Source organism: Podarcis liolepis (genome assembly GCF_965112155.1).
Source record: "Podarcis liolepis genome assembly, chromosome: 9".
Classification (NCBI taxonomy): domain Eukaryota; kingdom Metazoa; phylum Chordata; class Lepidosauria; order Squamata; family Lacertidae; genus Podarcis; species Podarcis liolepis.
This window is the reverse complement of record NC_139564.1, coordinates 4,453,028-4,477,858: the sequence shown is the minus strand read 5'-3', so window position 1 is coordinate 4,477,858 and position 24,831 is coordinate 4,453,028. Positions and strand designations below refer to the sequence as shown.

The 24,831-nt window shown below is 46.9% G+C and overlaps 1 protein-coding gene and 1 pseudogene across 3 annotated transcripts in view; one reads left to right on the top strand and one right to left on the bottom strand.

The window, feature by feature from the left end:
* ADAM33 (ADAM metallopeptidase domain 33) overlaps positions 1-24,831 on the bottom strand; it is a 109,942-nt gene that overhangs the window by 74,675 nt on the left and 10,436 nt on the right. For both annotated transcript variants that reach the window (XM_083458642.1, XM_083458643.1), the window contains exons 2-3: positions 19,976-20,058; positions 4,156-4,232 (exon numbers count right to left, since the gene is read on the bottom strand). In XM_083458642.1, coding sequence (XP_083314768.1) covers positions 4,156-4,232; positions 19,976-20,058 — 160 coding nt within the window. The remainder of the gene's footprint in view (positions 1-4,155; positions 4,233-19,975; positions 20,059-24,831) is intronic.
* Positions 10,868-16,774, top strand: LOC310686574 (small nuclear ribonucleoprotein E-like; annotated as a pseudogene). Its single transcript has 2 exons — positions 10,868-10,952; positions 16,404-16,774. The product of its transcript is annotated as a small nuclear ribonucleoprotein E-like (transcript).

Genomic DNA, 24,831 nt, shown 5'->3' with positions numbered 1-24,831 from the left:
AAGCACGGTTTCCCATAGGAATGCATTGAAAATCAATCAATGCGTTCCTATGGAGACCCTCCGGGGACAGAGGGGAAGCGCCGCGCGCCTTCCCCTCTGTCCCCGGACCTGTTTAAAGCAAGGGGCGGCGGGGAGAAGATCGCTTCTCCCCGTTGCCTGCCCCGCAATCTCCGGGGACAGAGGGGAAGGCGCGCGCTTCTCCCCGTTGCCGCCCCTTGGTCCCCGGAGATTGCGGGGCTGGCAACGGGAAGAAGCGATCTTCTCCCTGCCGCCCCTTGCTTCAAAAGAGGTCCGGGGACAGCGGGGAAGACGCGCTGCGCTTCCCCGCTATCCCCGGAGCTTGCGGGGCAAGCTTCGTTTTGCGAAGTAAGCCCATAGGGAAATGCGTCTTGCGAAGCGGCTAAGAAAACAAAAAACTCCTTCGTCTAGTGAGTTTTTCGTCTTCCGAGGCGTTCGTCTTGCGGGGTACCACTGTATATGGTAATTTATGGACCTAAGAGGTATCTAAAGCAATTTGCACACGTTGCCATGCAACCAGTCCATGCAGAATGTGGGCACCCTATATATAGAAATGAGCAAACCAGTGATATTTTAGGGAGCAGGCGAGGCCCATTACTTACATCATAGGAGCCTACACAATACAAAACACTGTTGCTGTATGTAGATTTTGTTTGTTTTTTATCTTATATTTTGGAAATGTACATCCAGGTTTTTTCCTTTTAATTTTTTGGGGGCCCCAAGAGAGTGGGGCCATAAGCTATAGCTTGTTTAAAATGGTAAAGGGACCCCTGACCATTAGGTCCAGTTGTGGACGACTCTGGGGTTGCGGTGCTCATCTCGCTTTATTGGCCAAAGGAGCCGGCGTACAGCTTCTGGGTCATGTGGCCAGCATGACTAAGCCGCTTCTGGCGAACCAGAGCAGCGCATGGAAATGCCGTTTACCTTCCCGCCTATTTATCTACTTGCCCTTTGACGTGCTTTCGAACTGCTAGGTTGGCAGGAGCAGGGACCGAGCAGCAGGAGCTCACCCCGTCCGGGGATTCGAATCGCTGACCTTCTGATTGGCAAGCCCTAGGCTCTGCGGTTTAACCCACAGAGCCACCCGTGTCCCTTGTTTAGCTTATACCTAAATCTGGCACTGCCTACGGGGTTTGAACCTGCAACCTTGGCATTATCACCCTCATGCTTGAACCGAATGATCTATCCATCTGAGCTTGATCACGCAGTGGTTACAATTTCCATAGCAAGCCCCACTGTTCTTCATCTTAGGAGCCGGCATCCGAAAATGTGTTGAAAGGGAGCATTCTTAAAAAAAAACCTCTAGGCCTAACCTGGGGTCCCCTTGATTTGCAATACAGCTCCTGTCAGCTCCTGCTAGCATGGATATAGTCAAAGCACAGATGCAGACTGACCACAGCAAAGCAACAAGTTGACTCATTGCTCCTTCCTTTCCTCAGAAGAGAAAAACACATTCTTTTCCAGTGGCACATACTGCCACTTCTTCAAGTTCCACCTGGTCCTGGTTCTCTCCCCCCACCCACCCACCCAAGAGAACCCCCCTTTCCCTGGCTGCACATTCCGCCCAGTTTGCAGGACCTGGCCGTGCCCCGACGGCAGAAACTCAAGCGAGCCTGTCAAACTCTCTCTCTCCTTGTGAGCTCCACTTCCCTCCAAATCAAAACCAGCTCCATTCTTGTATGTTTTCACAACCGTGCATTTCGACGGGGCTGCAGTTGGCGGCCAAAAGGGAAGGTGATCCAGGGCGGCGGTGGCAAGGAGGGTTCCAGACAGATTCCAGTTCAGATGGTTAATCTTGCAAATCAAGGCTTTGCCAACCCGGCGCCCTCCATATCTGCAGGGCAGCAGGTTGGGGGAGGCAACTGCAATGTCTCTCTTCATTTCACACCCTAGTGATTACAGTGGTACCTCGGGTTAAGTACTTAATTCATTCCGGAGGTCCATTCTTAACCTGAAACTGTTCTTAACCTGAAGCACCGCTTTAGCTAATGGGGCCTCCAGCTGTTGCCGCGCCGCCGGAGCACGATTTCTGTTCTCATCCTGAAGCAAAGTTCTTAACCCGATGCACTATTTCTGGGTTACCGGAGTCTGTAACCTGAAGCATATGTAACCCGAGGTACCACTGTAATCTGTTACGTCTTTTAAGTGCCCAGCGATGCTCTTATGTCCTGGTAACTGCCTTGGCAAGACACTCCCGAGAGTTATAAGAGGAGGAACTTTTTCTTTTTGAAAACACCAATATGCATCAGGCCCATTGGCCCATCTAGTCCAGGGTCCTGTTCTCACTGTGGCCAACCAGATGCCCGTTATGGGAAAGCAGCAAACATGGCCCAAGCCCCAAAGCAACACTCTGCTCCTGTGATTTCCAGTCCCTGGCATTCAGAAACACTGCTGCCATCCAACCTCTGCCTCCTTTGAGAGGAGATCCCACAGTTTAAACCCCAAAACCAACATGGCGGAGCAAAGGACAATATGGCAATATGAGTGGACTCTCTGCACCCTCATCAACGCAAAAAGACTGATACTGATGAACTGGAAAAATAAAAATGTGACTCCCTTCTGCAGACTTGCCATGGACAAATTCAATGATATGTGGACTCCATTCTTACAAATACTGTAATGGGTTAAGATCTGGTGAAGTACAATAGCAATCTTGTAAAATATACAGTTTTGGGGGTTTCCCCCCCCCCTTTATTTTCCCATCTACACGGGTTCTGTTTCTGCTATTTCTTTTTCTCTCTTTTTGTTTACCTCACAAAATGTTTAATGCACATATAGTTATGTACTTTTTGAACTTTCAATAAAGATTTTTTTTGTAATTTTAAAACCATGGCGGAAGCCCCTGAGAAGTTAGTCCATGAGGAATTGGATCCGTTGGGGTGAAAAGGATTCCCATCCTCAGTTTGGAAAATGGGCATTAACTACATTATTACATGAGCACTGTTCCACAGCATTTGATATTTTCATTTACATTCATTCGAAATAAGATGGGTTTATGAAGCAATTCTATATCCTCCCACCACACTGACGAAGAATTCTACAAAACAGTAGTCAATATCCGGAATCACCGTTCAGTGTTGAACATCGTATTTGCTGAATTCACAAAGCTTCACAGCTTGTCTTTCATCGTATAAAGTCTGGTACCTCGCTTCATTTAGAGATTTTCAGAGACTTTGGGACTAAAGATTTCATTTTGTACTTCTTATGGTCTGAAGGAATTCTATAAAGATTGTCTGTTGTGTATGTACATGGTCATCGTGTTGCCTAGACATTGCTGATGGGAAATGGGCATGTCTACCACCTGTGAATTTGTCAGGGGTTAAACTGTGGAACTGCCTGCCACAGGATGCAGTCATGGGCACCAGGCTAGAGGGCTGGAAAAAGCATTTGACAGATTTATGGAAGAGAGGAGGCAGGAATGCTTCTGAATAACAGCTGCTGGAAGCCACAGGAGGAGAAAGGGGTCTTGTGTTCGAATCCTGCTTGTTGGTTTCCCTTTGGCCACTGTGGGAACAGGATTCGGCACCAGGTGGGCCCTTGGTCTGATCTTATCCTTTCAGGAAGCCAGCGAAACTGACCTGGCAAAGCCCACCAATGTCCCAGCCCAGACGCAGCAGGAATTCATCTCTGCTACAGCCGAGGGCTCAGCTTTCCGCAAGGAACATGCTGAGAGCTCTGAGCCGTGGCTCAAATCAAAAGGAGCTGGTGTTTTTGCAACAGGGTGTTACAGCAAGGTATGTCGGGCGAGCCAGCCATTTCTGGAAGCTCTGGTGTCACGTCCTGGGCCGGAACACTTAAAAAAAAAAATACCAACTTTGCATTCCCCGAAACACACCCTCGGCAGCACATTTTTAAGACTGCAAGAAGGGCCTTTGCTGGATCAGGCCAGTGGCCCACCTAGTCCAGATCCTGTTCTCACAGTGGCCATCCAGATGTCTGCAAGCAGGATTCGAACACAGGAGCACTCGGCCCTCGGCCCCTTTCATCCCCGGCAAGGAGCAGAACAAATTCTGCAAATGACACAACTCCTCTCCCGTTGGCACAATGTATTCAGAGCTCTGGAATTTCTGGGTGCAGGATCTTGACCCTCTGGGAGTTCCTAGTAAGTGGGCTCTTCAACAGGCACATAATACTTACTGGTTTCTTTCCAGCACCAAAAGAAGATCCTTGCCTTCCACGGTCACCGCTATCTCTCCACGGGCAGGAAATGGAGTCTGCAGAAGAGAGAGAGAAGGAGAGATCAGCTCACACTGGACACCTTTTCTGATGCCAGCTTCCAGCAAGTTCCCCAAATCTGGGCAAAGGATGGGAAACCTCTGCCAGCCAGGTAGCCCCCTGATGCCAGCACACCTGACACAGAAAGAAAGGAGGAAGAGATCTGGGTGTCACCTGCCCAGCACAGACAGCGCACCCCAAATCTCTAGATAACCTCCGCTAGCAATGACACAAGAGGCAAAATGTCACAGGAGGTGAGGCAGAATCTCATTGTACCCAAAGGGATAATTCCTGCAGCAAAGAATATCAGTCCACTGGCACCCAGGTGCAATGAATCAAAGAACTGTAGAGTTGGGAGGGATCCCCAGAGTTATCTAGTCGAACCCCCTGCAATGAAGGAATCTCAGCATAACAAATGCAGACAACTGCTGGAGATGTGGAAGTAAAAATGCAAACTTAGTACAGTGGTGCCTCGCAAGACGAAAAGAATCCGTTCTGTGATTCTCTTCGTCTAGCGGTTTTTTCGTCTTGCGAAGCAAGCCCATTGACGGATTAGCGGATTAGCGCTATTAGCGGCTTTTAGCGGCTTTTAGCGGCTTATCTGCTGATCGGATCAGCTGATAAGCAGCTTAGCGGCTTAGAAAAGGGGGGGGGAACCAGCAGGAACTCGCAAGACATTGTCATCTTGCGAAGCAAGCCCATAGGAAATTCGTTTTGCGAAGCACCTCCAAAACGGAAAACTCTTTCGTCTAGCGAGTTTTCCGTCTTGCGAGGCATTCGTCTTGCGGGGCACCACTGTACATATGATGATTTACTGCCCGGTGATAAGGTCATTTTGGTGCGAGGTAAGGATATATATAGCAAGAGTAATAAAAAGAAACAGTTATTTAGGGGATTTGAATCTAATTATAATTATATACCAGAAATGTGGGAGATTACGAAGGGTAAAAAAAAATTCATGTACCGTGCCATATTAGAAGCAAAAAAACTTGTTTTGATGGATTGGAAGAGCCGCAAAAAGATGCCATTGAGCACATGGATTGACAATATGGACAGACTAGTTACATACAAACGAATTGCATATCAACACAAATTAAGAATGGATAAATATGAAGAAATCTGGAAGGAATACTTAAGCAATAAGGCGGAAAGTGGTGGGAAGTAGGGGGAGGAGAGGTGGGGAAATAGTGTTAAAACGGTGTAATTCTGGGTATATCAGTACTCAAATCTGAATTGTTAAATTGTATTATTAGTGTTATTGTGGTTTTTGTTGTATGTGTTTTTTGGCTGATGTCTGTATTGAAAAAAAACGATTAAATAAATTAAAACAAATAAATGAAGGAATCTCAGCTAAAGCATCCATGCAGGGCTGTCTTAAGCATATGTGGTGCCAGGGTGCAAAGATCTGCCCAGCACACTCGCACCCAGGTTGCCCAGTCCCAGGCGGGCAGGAGGGCGGAGTCGGCCGGCCACCTCAGCATCTCGCTGGCTCAGTCGCCCCCGAACTGGTGGCGCAGGGCCGCCCACTGCAGAAGAGCCCGCTGCGGCGCTCCGACCGATGGGTGGGCTCTTCCCCAGACTCAACTCTCAGGGCCCGGACTCTCGGCCTGGCGCCCCTGAGAGCCCAGCGTCTGGGTGCCCCACACCCCTAGCGCCTATGGGTAAGACGTCCCTGCATCCATGACAGAGGACCATCCAAGCTCTGCTGGAAAACCCCCAAGGAAGGAGAGTCCACCATCTTCCGAGGGAGAAGGGTAAACATGCCCAGCTCCTTCAACCGTTCCTCATATGGCCTGGTTTCCAGACCTTTGATCGTCTTGGTCGCCCTCCTCTGCACACCTTCCAGCTTATCAACATCCTTCTTAAATTGTGGTGTCCAGAACTGGACACAGTATTCCGGGTGTGGTCTGACCATGGCAGAATAGAGTGGTACTATTACAGTGGTGCCCCGCAAGACGAATGCCTCGCAAGACGGAAAACTCGCTAGACGAAAGGGTTTTCCGTTTTTGAGCTGCTTCACAAGACGAATTTCCCTATGGGCTTGCTTCGCAAGACGAAAACGTCTTGCAAGTTTGTTGCCTTTTTCTAAACACCGTTAATACAGTTGCGACTTGACTTTGAGGAGCAACTCATAGAACGCAGTGTACATAGTAGCCTTTTTTGAGGTTTTTTAAGACTTTGGTGATTTTTGAAGCTTTTCCAAAACTTCTTTTGCAGCCATTTGGTAAATTAAGCTTTTAAAACTTTTTGGGGGGGTTTTGGATTTTGGGTTGGGGTGTTTGGAATTCAAGGACTTGGTGTTGGGAAGGGGTTTGCAAGAATCTGGAAGCTTGTGTGTTTTTTTTCTGCATTTTTATGATTTTCTGTGACCATTGGGCCACTCTGCTGTTTTTTTTAAAAAAATCTGGATTTGAATTTCTGTGTGCTGGGTGGCTGGGGGAACAGTTGGGGAGGGGTTTGCAAGAATCTGGAAGCTTGTGGTTTTTTTTCTGAATTTTTATGATTTTCTGTGACCATTGGGCCACTCTGCTGTTTTTTTAAAAAAATTCTGGGTTTGAATTTTGAAATGCTCTTTACAGTATGTGTGACTTTAAAGAGCACTTAATAAACTCTTGTTGTACCAAATTTGGCTTTGTTTGGACTTTTTTTGACCATAGGAATGCATTAATTGATTTTCAATGCATTCCTATGGGAAACCGTGCTTCGCAAGACGAAAAATTCGCTAGGCGAAAAAATTCGCGGAATGAATTAATTTCGTCTTGCGAGGCACCACTGTACTTCCCTCAATCTGGAACTATACTTCTGTTGATGCGGCCTAGAATAATGTCAGCTGTTTTTGCTGCTTCATCACAAACTGTTGACTCATGTTAAGCTTGTGCTCCACCAAGACCCCAGAGCAGGCAAGGAGGCGAATATTCATACAGTGGTACCTCGGGTTACATACGCTTCAGGTTACATACGCCTCAGGTTACAGACTCCGCTAACCCAGAAATAGTACCTTGGGTTAAGAACTTTGCTTCAGGATGAGAACAGAAATTGCGCGGCGGCGGCGGGAGGCCCCATTAGCTAAAGTGGTGCTTCAGGTTAAGAACAGTTTCAATTTAAGAATGGACCTCCAGAACGAATTAAGTTCTTAACCCAAGGTACCACTGTACCTGCCAAAGTTAGACAGTTATGCTTTGCGAGAAAAGAGAGGGCACAGATTTGCATAGGAATCAGACTATGTATAAACACCAGTTGCAAGAAGTCCCCTGCAAAGTGACAGCACTCAGGCTTTTTTCAGTTTAGAGCAGGGGTCAGCAACGTGTGGCCCATGAGCCAGAGGCCCACGAAGACTGTTTTACCAGCCCACGAGCCACCCCTGAACCGAGCCACCTGTTCAGGGAGTCCCCTGCACACTGCGCTAAACCAGTGCAGCACAGCACGGGGACTCGCCAAGCGGTGCCAGAAATCACGTCTGCACACGTGCAGATACCGGAAATCGCATTTGCACAAGTCCAGACGCCGGAAATCACTTCTGCGCAGGCACAATCTTTGGTGTCTGGGAATGCGCAGAAGCTATTTTCGGCCCCACAGACATGGGCAGAAACAATTTACGACATCACGCTGCACCAGTCCGGCCCACGGATGATCTCTGTGGGAGTGATCCGGCCCATGGCCTATAAACCTTGCCGACCCCTGGTTTAGAGGGAAGGCAAGTAACAGGTGGGAGAAGTATAGAAAATGATGCACTGTGTAGATAGAGTGCCTTTTTCTCCCTTTTGCAATACAGTGGTACCTCTGGTAGCCAATGGGATCCGTTCCGGAGGCCCGTTCGCAAACTGAAAAGAACGCAACCCGTGCCTGCGCACACGCGGGTCACGATTCGCAGCTTCTGCACATGCGTGTCACATCATTTTGCGCGTCTGCGTATGCGGGAGCGGCAAAACCCGGAAGTAACCCTTTCCGGTACTTCCGGGTCACCGCGGGACGCAACCTGAAAATGCGCAACCTGAAGCAAACATAACATGAGCTATGACTGTACAGTGGTGCCTCGCAAGACGAAAAGAATCCGTTCTGTGATTCTCTTCGTCTAGCGTTTTTTTCGTCTTGCGAAGCAAGCCCATTGACGGATTAGCGGATTAGCGCTATTAGCGGCTTATCTGCTGATCGGATCAGCTAATAAGCGGCTTAGCGGCTTAGAAAAAGGGGGGGAGGGGAAAAAACCCGCAGGAACTCGCAAGACATTGTCGTCTTGCGAAGCAAGCCCATAGGAGATTCGTTTTGCGAAGCACCTCCAAAACGGAAAACTCTTTCGTCTAGCGAGTTTTCCGCCTTGCGAGGCATTCGTCTTGCGGGGCACCACTGTATATGACAACTCAGTGGCATGCATGTTTATTGCATGTTGCTTTAACAGACCCTGATTTGGGACAGAGGGGCTGCCGTGCACCTAACAGGTCGCCATGCAAATCCAGAATGCTGCAATTTAGGGAGAGATGATGCCTTCCCATGTTTTTTACTGAAGATCAACAGGAGCTACTCGTCGAAGGTCGCGCAAGGTCAGTGTGTTGGAAAGAAACAAGCGAGTCTCTCTCTCTCTCTCTCTCTCTCTCTCTCTCTCTCTCTCTCTCTTGTGCACCCTCACACTTCTCTAATGAAAGGGGTGCCCAACCCTTCGCGGCTTCCTGCGCTACCTCCGGGTGACTGCAAAATGCATCACCCCAGCCGAGACTGAAAACAGGCCCTTCGGCTTCCAGGCACCAGATGACAAACAGGTGTTTAAAAATAAAAAATAACTGCGAGAGGAGAAAGGACTGAGTCAGCCTCGCAAGGCGTGCCAAGCGTCTGGCAGCCCAGGCTGGCCTGCGGAAGAGTTTTCACAGGAAAGAGAGAGGGGGGGAGAGGGAGAAGGCCCAGGAGCAAGGTTTTTCCAGTGCGGAGAAACAGCCAATGTAGTTTTATCACGGCCTAGGACGGGTCTGCCCCGCGGAAGACCTTAAGGTCCACAAATAGCAACACCCTAGAGGTCCCGGGCCCTAAGGAATTCAGATTAGCCTCAACCAGAGGCAGGGCCTTTTCAACACTGGCCCCGGCCTGGTGGAACGCTGTGTCTCATGAGATCAGGGCCCTGCGGGATCTGATTTCTTTCCACAGGGCCTGTAAGACAGAGTTGTTCCGCCTGGCCTTTGGCTTGGAATCAACTTGATCCCCTTCCCCTCTTTCCTTTCTCCTTCTGTGATGGAACTCCTATTTGGGGACTTCCCTGGCTTTTTTCTGGCCCATGTAGGACCAGTCTGAATAGTTGGCCTTGGTGAAGATTTGACGTTTTCTTTTCTTTTCTTTTCTTTTATTTATTTTTTAAATAATATTTATTAGAGTTTCAAAAAAGTTACAAAAAGGAGAAAAATAAAATAAAAAATAATAAAAAATAAAAAGGAGATCAGAAAATACAAAATACAAGAAAGTATAAACAATTAAGAACATTTCCATCTTTCCATGTCTTATCTTTCATTTACTTGTTTCCCTGACCTCCTCACACCTCCCTTTTTTGTATTCTAGTTCAATTAAGTATTTCAGCAAATCCTTTCCGCTTGGTTTTTATCCTAATAATTTATCTTAGTGTACTATAATTTTACATTCTCGTTTCACCACTTAAAACATCAATTTTTACCTAATCTTTTATATCATTTCTGCTAAAACCACATTGCTTCATTCCAACATCCTTCTAGCATTCCTGGATCTTGCAATGTTTCTGTAAATAAATTTTAAATTTTTTCCAATCTTCTTCCACCAACTCTTCACCTTGGTCTCGGATTCTGCCAGTCATCTCCGCCAGTTCCATATAGTCCATTACTTTCATCTGCCATTCTTCCCGAGTGGGTAAATCTTGTGTCTTCCAGTATTTTGCGATAAGTATTCTTGCTGCAAGATTTGACGTTTTCATCCCCCCAAAAGTTTTTGATTTGAGTTTCTATTGAAATGAGGCTGCATTTTAATGTTGTGTTTTAATCTTGTTTTAGCTGCCCTGAGCCCGGTCTTGGCTGGGGAGGGCGGGGTATAAATAAAATTATTTTTATTGATTATTATTATTATTATTATTATTATTATTATTATTATACTGTGCATCCCTTGCGAAGAAAGCCCTTCTTCATGCAGTACGGTTAAACTACGGAACTCACTTCCTCAGGAGGCAAATGATGGCCACTAAGTTAGATGGTTTTACAAGGGGATTCGATCAATTAATGGTTATTGATGGCTATCAGTCATGACGGCTCGGCTCTGCCTCCCTAGCCGAAGACAGCAATATTCCGATTACCAATTGCTGGAAATCTTAGCAGGAGGAGGAAGGGCTAAGAGGCAATGACTGAGCTCAAGGTCAACCTCATGGCTGAGTGAGGTTCCAGACCAGGGGTCAGCAAACTTTTTCAGCAGGGGGCCGGTCCACTGTCCCTCAAACCTTGTGGGGGGCCGGACTATATTTTGAAAATAAAAATAAAAGTGAATTCCTATGCCCCATAAATAACCCAGAGATGCATTTTAGATAAAAGCACACAGTCTACTCATGTAAAAACACACTGATTCCCGGACTGTCCACGGGCCGGATTTAGAAGGCGATTAGGACGGATCCGGCCCCTGGGCCTTAGTTTGCCTACCCATGTGCCAGACCCTGGTCGCTCCCAGGTCCAAGTCGGAAACTCCAACCACTGCATGGCGCTGCCTCTCAAAATGCCAGCCACTCGGTAAGGATGGGCTTGCCAAGGTTTCAAAATGCGCGCACACAAATACACATTGAACAAACACACACAGAGAGACGGAGAAAGCCACTGAGCCCTGCCCATCGGAATCAGATGTGCCGCAGAAAACGACACTGAATTCGCTCTCGCCACCCCATTCCTGGCATAACACAGCCCTCCATGTCACCCTTGGCATTTAGCCCTGCTGGCCACGTTCCACTCCTGTCCCTTACGGCAGTGCGAGTCCTGCAACCGCCCTAGATCTCCACCACCAACGGCTAGGGATTTTTCACACCTCCAAGAGTTAAATCCGTCCCTGGCAGAAGGCGGCCCCTTTGCCGCAGGGTCAAGCCAAAGAAAAGCAAAAAAGGAAGCAATTATTGGTCACTTATCTAAGCCCTGAGCTCAAGGCCAAGCCAAGCTGACCTTGAGACTGCAAGGGAGAGGGAAGCATTTGCACACACACACTCGCACAGTCTCACTCGTGCGCGCACACTGATTTCCCAGAATCCTCTGGGCTCTCGCGCTCTGAGACGTGAATTGCAGAGAGCCTAAGGAAACAGCATTCAGGACTTTTTAGTTTACAGGGAAAGGCGAGGAAGAGATGACAAGGTCAACGTTTATAAAGTTTTCCACGGCATGGAAAAAGCAGAGAGAGAAAGGTTTTCCTCCTTCTCTCTTAACTTGTGGACCCTCGGGACTCAGCTACATTAGTCAAAAAGGTGTTTTAAATGCGTTGTAAACATGCAAGGGACGCGGGTGGCGCTGTGGGTAAACCTCAGCGCCTAGGACTTGACGATCGTATGGTCGGCGGTTCGAATCCCCGCGGCGGGGTGAGCTTCCGTCGTTCGGTCCCAGTTCCTGCCCACCTAGCAGTTCGAAAGCACCCTTAAGTGCAAGTAGATAAATAGGTACCGCTTTATAGCGGGAAGGTAAACGGCGTTTCCGTGTGCTGCGCTGGTGCAGGCTTGCCAGAGCAGCTTGTCACGCTGGCCACGTGACCCGGAAGTGTCTCCGGACAGCGCTGGCCCCCGGCCTCTTAAGTGAGATGGGCGCACAACCCCAGAGTTGGTCACGACTGGCCCGTACGGGCAGGGGTACCTTTACCTTAAACATGCAACAGCAGATGGCGCTGGAGAGCAAAAAAAAATTGTGCAATTTTCCCATATCGTTTTTTTTCTTCTTTTGTTATAACGGTTTAATTTCTGACTTATTTACAGCGTGTGTGTTCTTCCTGCATGTAAATCCACCCTTGGTAAAGCTGATTGCTGAAATATTCAGGAAAGAAGACTTAAACTATGAGTTAAACCAGGCCTAGGCAACCTTCGGCCCTCCAGATGTTTTGGCCTACAACTCCCATGATCCCTAGCTAGCAGGACCAGTGGTCAGGGATGATGGGAATTGAAGTCTAAAACATCTGGAGGGCCGAAGGTTGCTTAGGCTTGAGTTAAACTATGGAACTTCCTCCCACTGGAGGCAGTGACGAACATCAACTTGGACGGCTTTAAAAGGAAATTCATGGAGGACAGAGGTATTGATGGTGACTGGACATGATGGCTGTGTTCTGCCTCCACAGGCAGTGATGCTTCTGAATACTAGTTGCGGGAGGGGAGAGGGCTCCTGTGTTCGAATTCTGCTCACGGGTTTCCCACTGGGGCATCTGGTTGGCCACTGTGAGAACAGGATGCTGGATTCCGGCATTGCAGGGGGTTGGACTAGATGACCCTCGGGGTCCCTTGCCACTCCACAATTCTATGGTTCTAGGAAAATATGCTGGTGCTGGAGGAGACTCTTGAGAGTCCCATGGACTGCAAGAAGATCCAACCTCTCCATTCTGAAGGAAATCAGCCCTGATTGCTCACTGGAAGGACAGATCCTGAAGCTGAGGCTCCAAGACTTTGGCCACCTCATGAGAAGAGAAGACTCCCTGGAAAAGATCCTGATGTTGGGAAAGATTGAGGGCACAAGGAGAAGGGGATGACGGAGGACGAGATGGTGGGACAGTGTTCTTGAAGCTACCAGCATGAGTTTGACCAAACTGTGGGAGGCAGTGGAAGACAGGAGTGCCTGGCGTGCTCTGGTCCAGGGGGTCACGAAGAGTCGGACACAACTAAATGACTAAACAACAACATGAAAATATGCACCAAACGTCCTATTTATCACATGATACATATGTATTTCATCTCAGCGTATGTATCTCTAAGTGTACTTTATCCTAAAATACTCATTTCAAAGACAACTAATTTATTTTAATGCATCTAGAGATAGTGGGGTGCAGTGCTGAGAATGTCTAACTAGGGCCTGAGAGACCAGGGTTCAAATCTTCCCATTAAGCCATGAAACTCACTGAGTGACCTGAGGATGATGTGCATAGCTGTCAACGTTTCCCTTTTTTTAAGGGAAATTCCCTTATTCCGAATAGGATTCCTCGCAAGTAAAGGGAAAAGTTGACAGCTATGATGATGTGTGGAGGAGTGTTTGTACAGCATCTCAAGCTCCTTTGAGGAGAGATGCAAATGGCATAATTTGATGCCTCGGCACGTCTTTTCAGACTGAAAGCTGTAGTGCAAAATGTGAACAAGTGTGAATTGCAGGCTCTTCTGTTGAAAAGGCTAAAAATGGCAAGGAAATGCTAATGGGGGCTTTAAAAGACTCACCCGCCCAGCAGATCCTGCCCATGGACTGACTCAGTTTCCCTTCCTGTCACACCTGTGTGGTGGTGGAGCCGCCTCGGCAGCTGCTGTGAAAAATGAGGTGGCAGCTTCCGCCACAATCTCACCACTTCCTCATCTGGTTTCATGAACAGAGAGAAGAAGAAGAAGAAGGGAAGAAGGGGGCAAGGGGGGCAGAGAGAGAAAAGAAGAAGATGATGATGGAGGAGGAGGAGGGGGGAGGAGGGAGGGAGGGAGGGAGAAAGAGAAGAGAGAGAGAGAGAAGAGGAGGAGGAGGAGGAGGAGAGGGAGAGAGAGAGAGAGAGAAAGGAAGCAAAGAAGAGGAGGGGGAGAGAGAGAGAGAGAGAGAGAGAGAGAGAGAGAGAGAAAGAAAGAAAGAAAGAAAGAAAGAAAGAAAGAAGAGGAGGAGAGGGAGGGAGAGAGAGAGAGAGAGAGAGAGAAAGAAAGAAAGAAAGAAAGAAAGAAAGAAAGAAAGAAAGAAAGAAAGAAAGAAAGAAAGAAAGAAAGAAAGACTCTCTATTCTCGGAAACCCCAAGGCCTTGCTAAACTGTACAGCAAACATATCACCACCTTCAGGGCAATGCATTCTCTGGGCCTCCCCAGGATGCTCTGTCCTGCCATGGAAACGCACGTCTGCGCTTAGAGATGAAGGGAGAAATGTGTTCAGCTCACATTTTCAAGCGAAGCTCATTTGCCCTCCATGATTCACACACTTGGGGTGGAACTCAGCCAACCCTCAAAATGTGCCCTTCTCTGAATTTTGTGATGCAGTCTTCCAGGCAAAAATAAAAATGTATACAAAACAAGTGACATGGCTCCCCCAATCTCTTTTCTGATGAGAGCAGCTTTTGCATCTCATTTGGAAACCAAGGACCCAGAGTCTGGAGGAAGAATGGGGAGGCACACAATGCCAGATGCTTGAAGTCCAGTGTGAAGTTTCCACAGTCTGTGTTGATTTGGGGAGCCATGTCATCAGCTGGTGTTGGTCCACTGTACTTCATTTAGTCCAGGGTCAACGCAGCCGTCTACCAGGAGATTTTGGAGCCATGCTTCCTTCCGCAGACGAGCTTTATGGGGATGCTGACTTCATTTTCCAGCAGGACTTGGGCACCTGCCCACGCTGCCAAAAGTACCAAAACCTGGTTCAATGCCCATGGGATTACTGTGCTTGGTTGGCCAGCAAACTCGCCTGACCTGAACCCCATAGAGAATCTATGGGGCATTGCCAAGAGAAAGATGAGAGACATGAGACCGAGCAATGCAGAAGAGCTGAAGGCTGCTATTGAAGCTTCCTGGTCTTCCATAACACCTCAGCAGTGCCACAGGCTGATGGCATCCATGCCACACCGCATTGAGGCAGTAACTGATGCAAAAGGGGCCCAAACCAAGTACTGAGTACATATGCATGCTTCTACTTCTCAGAGGTCCAATATCGCTCTATTTGCAGTCCTTGTTTTGCTGATTTCATTTAATATTCTAATTTTCCGAGATTGTTAATTTGGGGTTTTCATCAGCTGTACACCATGATCATCACAATGATAACAAATAAAGGCTTGACATATCTCCCTTTGAATGTCATGAGTCTATCTCATATATTAGTTTCACCTTTTAAGTTGAATTACTGAAATAAATGAACTTTTCCAAGATATTCTAATTTTCCGAGTTTCACCTGTACATCCATCTGCAACGGTTAACTGAGGCCTGTTTTTAACTTTCTTGTGGTATTTATTGTCTTATATTTTATGCCATAAGCCACTTTGGTACATTTTTTGAATGACGCAGAGGCGTGCAATTATTTTTGCAAATGAATAAACAATGCAGCAACAACAAATATATGCAGAAATCAAATTCTTTCTAGCATCCGGAAGAAGAAATCAGGTCTAGTCCTGGCCTCAGCCCTCCTTCTCCCCTCTTTGGTTTGCTGAAACCACCCCTCACAGGTGTTAAATGTTCAGTGCATGCAATTTCACCAACAGGGATTTAACAGCTGCAAGAATACTAGGGTTACAAAATAGCTTAGGACAGCCTTTGCCAACCCGGCAGCTCCAGAGGCTGTGGACGACGGGAATTGTAGTCCAATGGTTGGGAGTTGTAGTTCAAAGCCTCTGGAGGGCACCAGGTTGACGAAGGCTGCCCTGCGCAGTTGGAGGCCGATCAGATTCCTAGAAAGGAACCAGGGGCCTGACCCTCCTTCGTTGTAATTCCTCTGACCAGCCGAGGGATTTGCAACCGGCCTTTGGGCGCTGCGAGTAAGAATAACATGGCCGCAAGAATACTCGTCCCAAAATTATACCCTCGCTGTGGTCTTCCCAAAGAACGCCAAGTCCCGGGGGGGGGGGGAGAGGGTGAAAATAAAAACCAGGAGATGCTTGGCCTACATTCCCCTCTGGCAACTGCACTTGGGACTATATATAGCTGCGGAAACCGACAGCTTCTCTCTGTGTCATGACTGGAATGGACAGAGGACAGAGCAGGGCAATAAAAGACACACCAACGGGTTGTTTTGAGGTTTTTCTGCTCTGTGTGTGTGTCTCAGTCACATCAGACTTGTTAGAAGTTTGTGGGACTGTGGAACTCCCTGCCACAGTGAGGCAGCGAGGGCCAGCAGCTTCGCCAGCTTCAAAAGACGACCAGGCGAAAGATGAAAGAGTCCCTGCCAAAGAGGAACGGCAAACTAAGCTGATGGACTATGCCAAAACGCCAAAGCTGACCCAAAAGTTCAGGAACCAAGAAGACAAAAACTTTTTAAAAGAATGGGGGAAAGGACTGCCCTGTCCCGCCTAAGTCCCGCTCATCCTGTCGGAGGTCGTTCCCAGCCCAGCTGCCGTCCAGAAGGTGCAGAAAGTGATGGTGCAGCCCATCAACCTCATCTTCAGATACCTACAGAATAGGTCCAGAATTCAGGTGTGGCTGTATGAACAGGGATTGGATGAATATATGAACTTGGTTCTGGATGATGCTGAGGAGATTCACTCCAAGACAAAATCAAGGAAACAGTGGGTCGAATCGTGTTAAAAGGAGACAATATTGCTCTTCTACAGAGGGTTTCTAACTAGTGTTTAGAGGTAGTCTTTCAAATCAGAACCAGTGAAGGCGGTGAAGGTCCTGTGTGAGTGTCTGGAGGCGGTTGGAGGATGGATGGAAACTACCAGACTGAGGTTGAATCCTGACAAGACAGAAGTACTGTTTTTGGGAGACAGGAGGCGGGCGGGTGTGGGGGACTCCCTGGTCCAGAATGGGGTAACTGTGCCCCTGAAGGACCAGGTGTGCAGCCTGGGAGTCATTCTGGACTCACAGCTGTCCATGGAGGCGTGGGTCAGTTCTGTATCCAGGGTGGCTGTCTGCCAGCTCCATCTGGTATGCAGGCTGAGACCCTCCCTGCCCGCAGACTGTATCGCCAGAGTGGCACATGCTCTGGTTATCTCTCGCTTGGACTACTGCAACACACTCTACGTGGGGCTACCTTTGAAGGTGACCCGGAAACTACAACTAATCCAGAATGCAGGAGTTAGACCGGTGACTGGGAGACCATATAACACCGGTCTTGAAAGACCTACACTGGTTCCCAGTACGTTTCCGAGCACAATTCAAAGTGTTGGTGCTGACCTTTAAAGCCCTAAACGGCCTCGGCCCAGGATACCTGAAGGAGCGTCTCCACCCCCATCGTTCTGCCCGGACACTGAGGTCCAGCGCCAAGGGCCCTCTGGCGGTTCCCTTGCTATGAGAAGCCAAGTTACAGGGAACCAGGCAGAGGGCCTTCTCGGTAGTGGCACCCGCCCTGTGGAACGCCCTCCCACCAGATGTCAAAGAGAAAAATAACTACCAAACTTTTAGAAAACACCTGAATGCAGCCCTGTTTAGGGAAGCTTTTAATGTTTAATAGGTTATTGTATTGTATTTTTATAGTGTTCTGTTGGAAGCCGCCCAGAGTGGCTGGGGAAACCCAGCCAGATGGGCGGGGTATAAATAATAATAATAGTAATAATAATAATAATAACAATAATAATAATAATGGGATGGAGGGGTATGAGGGGGAAATGGGATGGGGAAATAGGGGAAAACACAATTGTTGGAATAATTTGTTGTGTAAAAATAGTCAATAAAAAACTTTTTTTTTTAAAAAAAAGAAACCTGCATCCGTCACCGGCGATTACCCCTAAGTAGAGCTTCCATGTTCAGGAGAATTCTACCTCAGAATTCCAGGCGCTACATGGCAAACTACTGATTCAGAGTCAGACCCTGACAGCAAACAGGACATGAATCAGGGCAATAATGAAAGCAATACGCCTAAGTGCAGAAACGGGTTTAATCATTTCCTGAGCCCATGGCAGGGTGGATGACACAGCAAGCGATGCACGATGTTGCTGATGTTGCTATGGTAACCCCTGCACCTGGCATCCTTATCTCTAAGCATCCAGGCATGGGGATGTGGTCTTCGAGACCTGAGCCCAAGCGCTGTGCAATTTAACCCGTTGTTCACATTGCACCAACAAGATACCAAAAGCCTGTCATCGTGCAACAAGCAAATACATTTCTCCACATCGGTTTTCGCATTCACCTGCTTCTCTGTGTCTTTTCTCAAGCCCTCTGATTTCCCACCCGCCGCCCCTCTTTCTTGCACGGCGCTTTTAGACTTATTAATGGAACTCTTCAAGAGACAATACTCATCCTGCTTTCCTTGCTCTTAAAAAAAAGAAAAGGGAAAAAGCTCATTTATGCTTAATTGCTTCTGGCCTTCGCCAAACACACACAGAAATCAGTTCCGTTTATTCTTGTTCCTCTTCTAAATAAGATTGCGAGCCCCACAGGGCAGCGTTTGCCTTGTTATGAGTTTTACGCAAGTGCCTGATGTTTTCCGGCGCCAGACGAATCATCGTAGTTGTCATAAATATCATTTTAGAGAAAATCACTGCTGTCTGGCAGGAACAAAGCAGCTGGGTTTAGAGGCGCTGTACCCTTGGACTATATATCTATCTGCATTCGCAAATGCACATCGATTCTTGTTTTGAGCAAGAGATAGCTAGAGACTGGTTTATAAAATTAAACTTTGCATACAGAGAGTGGAGAGAGAGAAATGCTTCTCAATACCAGTTGCTGGAAGCCACTGGAAATGGCTCCATGAATTTGTCCCGTCCTCTTTTAAAGCCCTCCAGGTTGCTGGCCATCGCTGCCTCCTGTAGCAGGGAGTTCCATAGTCTGACTCTTGCATCGTTTTAACAGTCATGCAGAATCCTAGAAACCGTGGTTTGCTAAGGTCATGCGCCCTGAACAAACTACAATTCCCATGATCCTTTGAGGTAAGGCACCACTCTTAAAGTGATACAAGGGTGCTTAATTTAATAAATAAACAGAAAGCCTTTTAAATGTGTTTGTCGGAGGGGGGTATTGGTTTGTGCTCCCCCCCCCCACTCGCCTTTATTATGAATTTTGTGTTTTCATCTTGTACAGTCATACCTCAGGTTACTTTTGTTTCATGTTACGTTCTTTCATGTTACGTCCCGCCATGACCCGGAAGTACCGGAAAGGGTTACTTCCAGGTTTCGCCGCTCGTTCATGCGCAGAAGTGCAAAATGACATAACGCACATACGCAGAAGTGACGGATCGCAACCTGCGCATACGCAGACGTGATGCTGTGGGTTGTGCTCTTTTCATGTTGCGAACGGGCCTCCGGAATGGATCCCGTTCGCAACCAGAGGTACCACTGTATTTTGATGTTGTGAACTGCCCTGAGTTCTACGAATGAAGCGCAGTACAGTGGTACCCCAGGTTAAGTACTTAATTTGTTCCAGAGGTCCGTTCATAACCTGAAACTGTTCTTAACCCGAAGCACCACTTTAGCTAATGGGGTCTCCTGCTGCTGCCACGCTGGCGGAGCACAATTTCTGTTCTTATCCTGAAGCAAAGTTCTTAACCTGAAGCACTATTTCTGGGTTAGCGGAGTCTGTAACCTGAAGCGTATGTAACCTGGGGTACCACTGTATACAAATTTAAGACAGAAAGAAAGAAATGATGATATATGCTGCAGAAGTGACCCTAGCAACTTTATCAAGACCTGCCTGTCATATCCCGAGAGAACTTACGTCTTCTTCATTGGAACAGGATGTCCTCGCTCCCCCTCTGAAGTCCGAGATGCTATTTATTATTATCTATTTAAAATGCTAAAATTCCCTTCATCTGGACGGATCTGAGGGCAGCACACAATAAACTCAACAGTCACAAAGTGCAATAAAACATAATAAACCCCCTATAACACCAAAAGCAGAAGCAATTACACAACAATGAAACACCCATCAAGGCAACGAAGAAAAGAAATAGGGAATCGGCCGGAATCAAAACAGAGGAAGGCAAGATCCGACCTTTTCCGCCTCGCCAACATCCCGCCGGTTGCGTCCTCCTGAGATCCATCGCGGCCGGACAAACTCTCCCTGCGGTGACAGTCCTGAGGGTAGAAAACAGACACTCAATCGCCCAGTTAAGTGAAACAAAATCTTCCACCCCGATCCCTTGCCAGAATCATTTACACCTCTGCACCTGCCCAGAGAGAGAATGGACCATTTTAGGGACGGCAAAACTGAGCTACAGGAAAACCAGCAAGAAGGCCCCCCCCAAAAAAAAAAGTAGTTTGGGGAACAGAGCAGGAACAGAGATTTATCTGGAAACTCAAAACTCGTCTCTCTTCCCCTTTGGGGTTGTTTTTTCTGCGAAATACCTGCAGGGGGAAAATACCCACAAGAAAAACAGGGGAAGGGGACCGAAAGCAGGAAAGAAAACTGTTATTGCAGCAGAGCAATAGCATCTAGATCTGTTGCTCAGATAGCAGAAGCTGCAACAGTTAAAGGGAACTCGGAAAGCTGTCGTGAAGCACCGACTTGAGAAGTCTCCAAAACAACCAGAAAACAACTTGGATTACTCAACGGCAGAGGGGAGAGCAGGGTGCTTTGAGACATAACGAAAACTCTTAAATAGTTTTACCTTGGATCCCAAACACCTTGCGAGTCGAACATTTTGGCTCCTTAATGCCGCAAACCCGGAAGTGAGCGTTCCGGTTTGCGAACGTTCTTTGGAACCCAAACATCTGACAGGGCTTCCGATTGGATGCAGGAGTTTCCTGCAGCCAATTGGAAGCCGAGCCTTGGTTTCCAAATGTTTTGGAAGTCGAACGGACTTCCAGAACAGATTCCGTTCAACTTCCAAGGTACGACTGTGTGTGTATAGATATAGATAGATGACAGATAGATGATAGATAGATAGATAGATAGATAGATAGATAGATAGATAGATGATAGATGATAGATAGATAGATAGATAGATAGATAGATAGATAGATAGATAGATGATAGATAGATAGATAGATAGATAGATAGATAGATAGATAGATAGATAGATAGATAGAGATAGATGATAGATAGATAGATAGATAGATAGATAGATAGATAGATAGATAGATAGATAGATAGATAGATAGATAGATAGATAGAGATAGATAGATAGATGATAGATAGATAGATAGATAGATAGATAGATAGATAGATAGATAGATAGATAGATAGATAGATAGATAGATATAGATAGATGACAGATAGATAGATAGACAGACAGACAGACAGACAGACAGACAGACAGATAGACAGACAGACATTTGATGAACATGTGTCCATTGTGAGGGGAGACTAATCTACTGTACAAAAGGAACAAAGACATTTGTTGATCCGTCCACTTTTGTCCCTAGTCCTTCCCTCCCCTGGTATTTGGCATTTGGGAGATTCTCCAGGAGGGAAAGCAACTCTCAGGCTAGAGAGATTCCTGTTTGCACATCCTTGCAGCCCCTAAACACCTGAAAAAACTGTTTGGGTGCGCTCACACCTCTGCTCTCATTGTTAACAGAAAAATCTGAGGGCTCCCTTGGACAAAAAACAAGGAACAAAGGAACATTTATTGTCTTTGCTGGCCAGACAGACAGGCTCAGTGGATTTACATCCAAAGGACTTTCTTTTGAAAGAAAATTATATGAAAATGATGTGTAGATGGTATATAACACCGGTACAGATAGGAAGAATGTATAAAACTGGGTCAAATGCATGTTGGAAATGCAAAGAAAAAGAAGGGACTTTTTACCATACATGGTGGGAATGTAGAGAAATTAAAAAAAGGGAAATGATATATAATGAGCTGAAGAAAATGTTTAAATTAACATTTGTAAAAAAACCCAGAAACATTCTTGTTAGGGATTGTAGGAAAAGACCTGCCAAGGAAAATAAAGAATTTATTTATGTATGTGACAACGGTGGCAAGAGTCTTAATAGCACAAGGATGGAAGAATGAGGAAATCCCGACAAAAGAACAGTGGCAAGAGAAGTTGATGGACTATGCGGAACTGGCGAAATTGACATACAAACTGCAAGACAAGGACAACTGTGACTTTAAATAAGAATGGGAACTTTTTACAAATTACTTTAAAAAAAACCCAAAATGAATTGGACTCCCTGGCAAGTTCTGAATAAACATACACAAATTTATTGATTGTTAACATAATAGACAGATAATTTAAGGATCTTTACAATTCTAAAATATGCAGAGAACAGGTGTTGAAAAATCAGAGAGAGGAGCTGAGGGAAGTTTTTTGGGGGGAGGGAGGGTTTTTCTTGGAGGGGGGAAATGGAGGGGATGAAGATGATATGTTTTGATAATTTGTTATGTTGAAATTCTTAATAAAAATTATTTTTTTAAAAAAACATCCAAAGGACTGAGCACCCTCCCGAAGAAGGGGGCTTCGTAATATACTGTTCCCTTATCAGTTAAGACGATACATATGCAGGGAGTACCTTCCAATCATTTGGGATAACGCCCTACTATGATTCCATATAAGGACTCTGGTTAATTGCATATTAATTAAGCAAGCAAACAAAGGACTCTCTGAGCACCTTCATGCAGCACACACAAGGTCCTCTTCTGTATTATGCACATACTTTGGTATGTGATAAGAAGATAAGAGAGACATCACCTTGCCAACAAAGGTCCGTATAGTAAAAGCTATGGTTTTCCCAGTAGTGATGTATGGAAGTGAGAGCTGGACCATCAAGAAGGCTGATCGCCAAAGAAATGATGCTTTTGAATTCTGGTGCTGGAGGAGACTCTTGAGAGTCCCATGGACTGCAAGAAGATCAAACCTCTCCATTCTGAAGGAAATCAGCTCTGAGTGCTCCCTGGAAGGACAGATCCTGAAGCTGAGGCTCCAAGACTTTGGCCACCTCATGAGAAGAGAAGACTCCCTGGAAAAGACCCTGATGTTGGGAAAGATGGAGGGCACAAGGAGAAGGGGACGACAGAGGACGAGATGGTGGGACAGTGTTTTTGAAGCTACCAGCATGAGTTTGACCAAACTGCGGGAGGCAGTGGAAGACAGGAGTGCCTGGCGTGCTCTGGTCCAGGGGGTCACGAAGAGTCGGACACGACTAAACGACTAAACAACAACAACAAAGAAGATAAGGATTAAGGCCGGTCCTGGTACCTTTAGGACAGGATGTCTCCTGATACAATGGGGCAACTCTTTGGTGCAAGATTAGCTGCCGGTCTCTAATGGCCACAGCACCTCCTTTCTACAGAACTGCAAGTTGCAAGCCCCCTTGAGCATCAAGCTGTTGGAAAGGCAGAAGGTATGCACAAGGTATGGGATGCGGGTGGCGCTGTGGGTTAAACCACAGAGCCTAGGACTTGCCAATCAGAAGGTTGGCAGTTCGAATCCCTGCGACGGGGTGAGCTCCTGTTGCTCGGTCCCTGCTCCTACCAACCTAGCAGTTTGAAAGCACCTCAAAGTGCAAGTAGATACCAACTGCACTGGGTCCCGGTGGAGTACAGGGTCAGGTTTAAGGTGCTGGTTTTGACCTTTAAAGCTCTATGCGGCCTAGGACCCTCGTACCTACGGGACCGCCTCTCCTTGTATGCCCCACAGAGGACCTTAAGGTCCACAAATAACAACACTTTGGAGGTCCCAAGCCTCAAGGAGGTTAGATTCGTCTCAGCTAGGGCCAGGGCCTTTTCAGTACTGGCCCCAACCTGGTGGAACGCTCTGTCCCAAGAGACTAGGGCCCTGCGGGACTTGACATCTTTTTGCAGGGCCTGCAAGACAGAGCTGTTCTGCCTGGCCTTTGGTTTGGAGTCAATCTGACCCTTCTGTTTCCCTCCCCTTATGGTCTTGATCTATGGGCGACTTTTAAAATGAGGCTGCATTTTAAATTATATTTTAACCTGTATTTTAAATTGGGTTTTTTTTTCCCCTCCCTCTCTTTCTCCCCTATTATGTTTTACTGTGATTTTATTTTATTGGTGTTAGCCGCCCTGAGCCCGGCTCTGGCTGGGGAGGGCGGGGTATAAATAAAATTTATTATTATTATTATTAGAGTGTGGTGCTGATAGTGCCAAGGCTGCAGGTTCGTTTCCCGCAAGGGAGAGCTGCAAATTCCTGGATTGCAGGGGGCCTTCCAACTCTGCCATCCCATGTTTCCAAAGAAACCCAGCTCTGCCCTGAACAGAAAGTCAGACAAAATCTTGAGACCCCATTAACCTTGACTGGCCCAGCATCCTAGAGGAAGCCAAGTGCCAAGGAAATTAGTCTGGGATTGGTCCCCCGAAATAGAACAGGCAGCCCATCGACCTCACATCTGTGGTCAGGAGGACAGAAAGTGAATACACAGCCACTCTGTGAAATTCAATGGGATAACTTGCTAAAGGGCTTTTTAAAAATAGGCTTAAGAAATGCATCTCCCTTGCCAACGCCAACGCCTCCCCAATTTCCTGCCACCGCTCAATTAAACATTCTCTCGGTGACTTGAAAAGCCTATTAAGGATAAGTAGATCTCAAAGGATCGTAAGCACCAAAGCACAGGAGCCCAGATGTCGGTTCAAACGGCTACGCTGTACCTCGTTCAGGATCCCACGGGAGGCATTTTCCTTTGCAAGCTCTACTTAAATGAGTAAGATTTGCAAGAGGTCATGCACTGGTTAATTTAACCAGAGAAAGGAAGTTTGCGGGGGGGGGGGGAGATGCCTGGGACTCACCCCACAGTGCATCATCTTATAATTTTAATCCGTTCTAGTATTTAATATTTGAATGGTGCAAGGTAGGCTTGTAATTATTTCTTGATTTTACTCTCTATCCTTCGTAAGCTGCTTTGGGGGTTTGTTCGTTTTTATAATCATAGACTTGTAGAGTTGG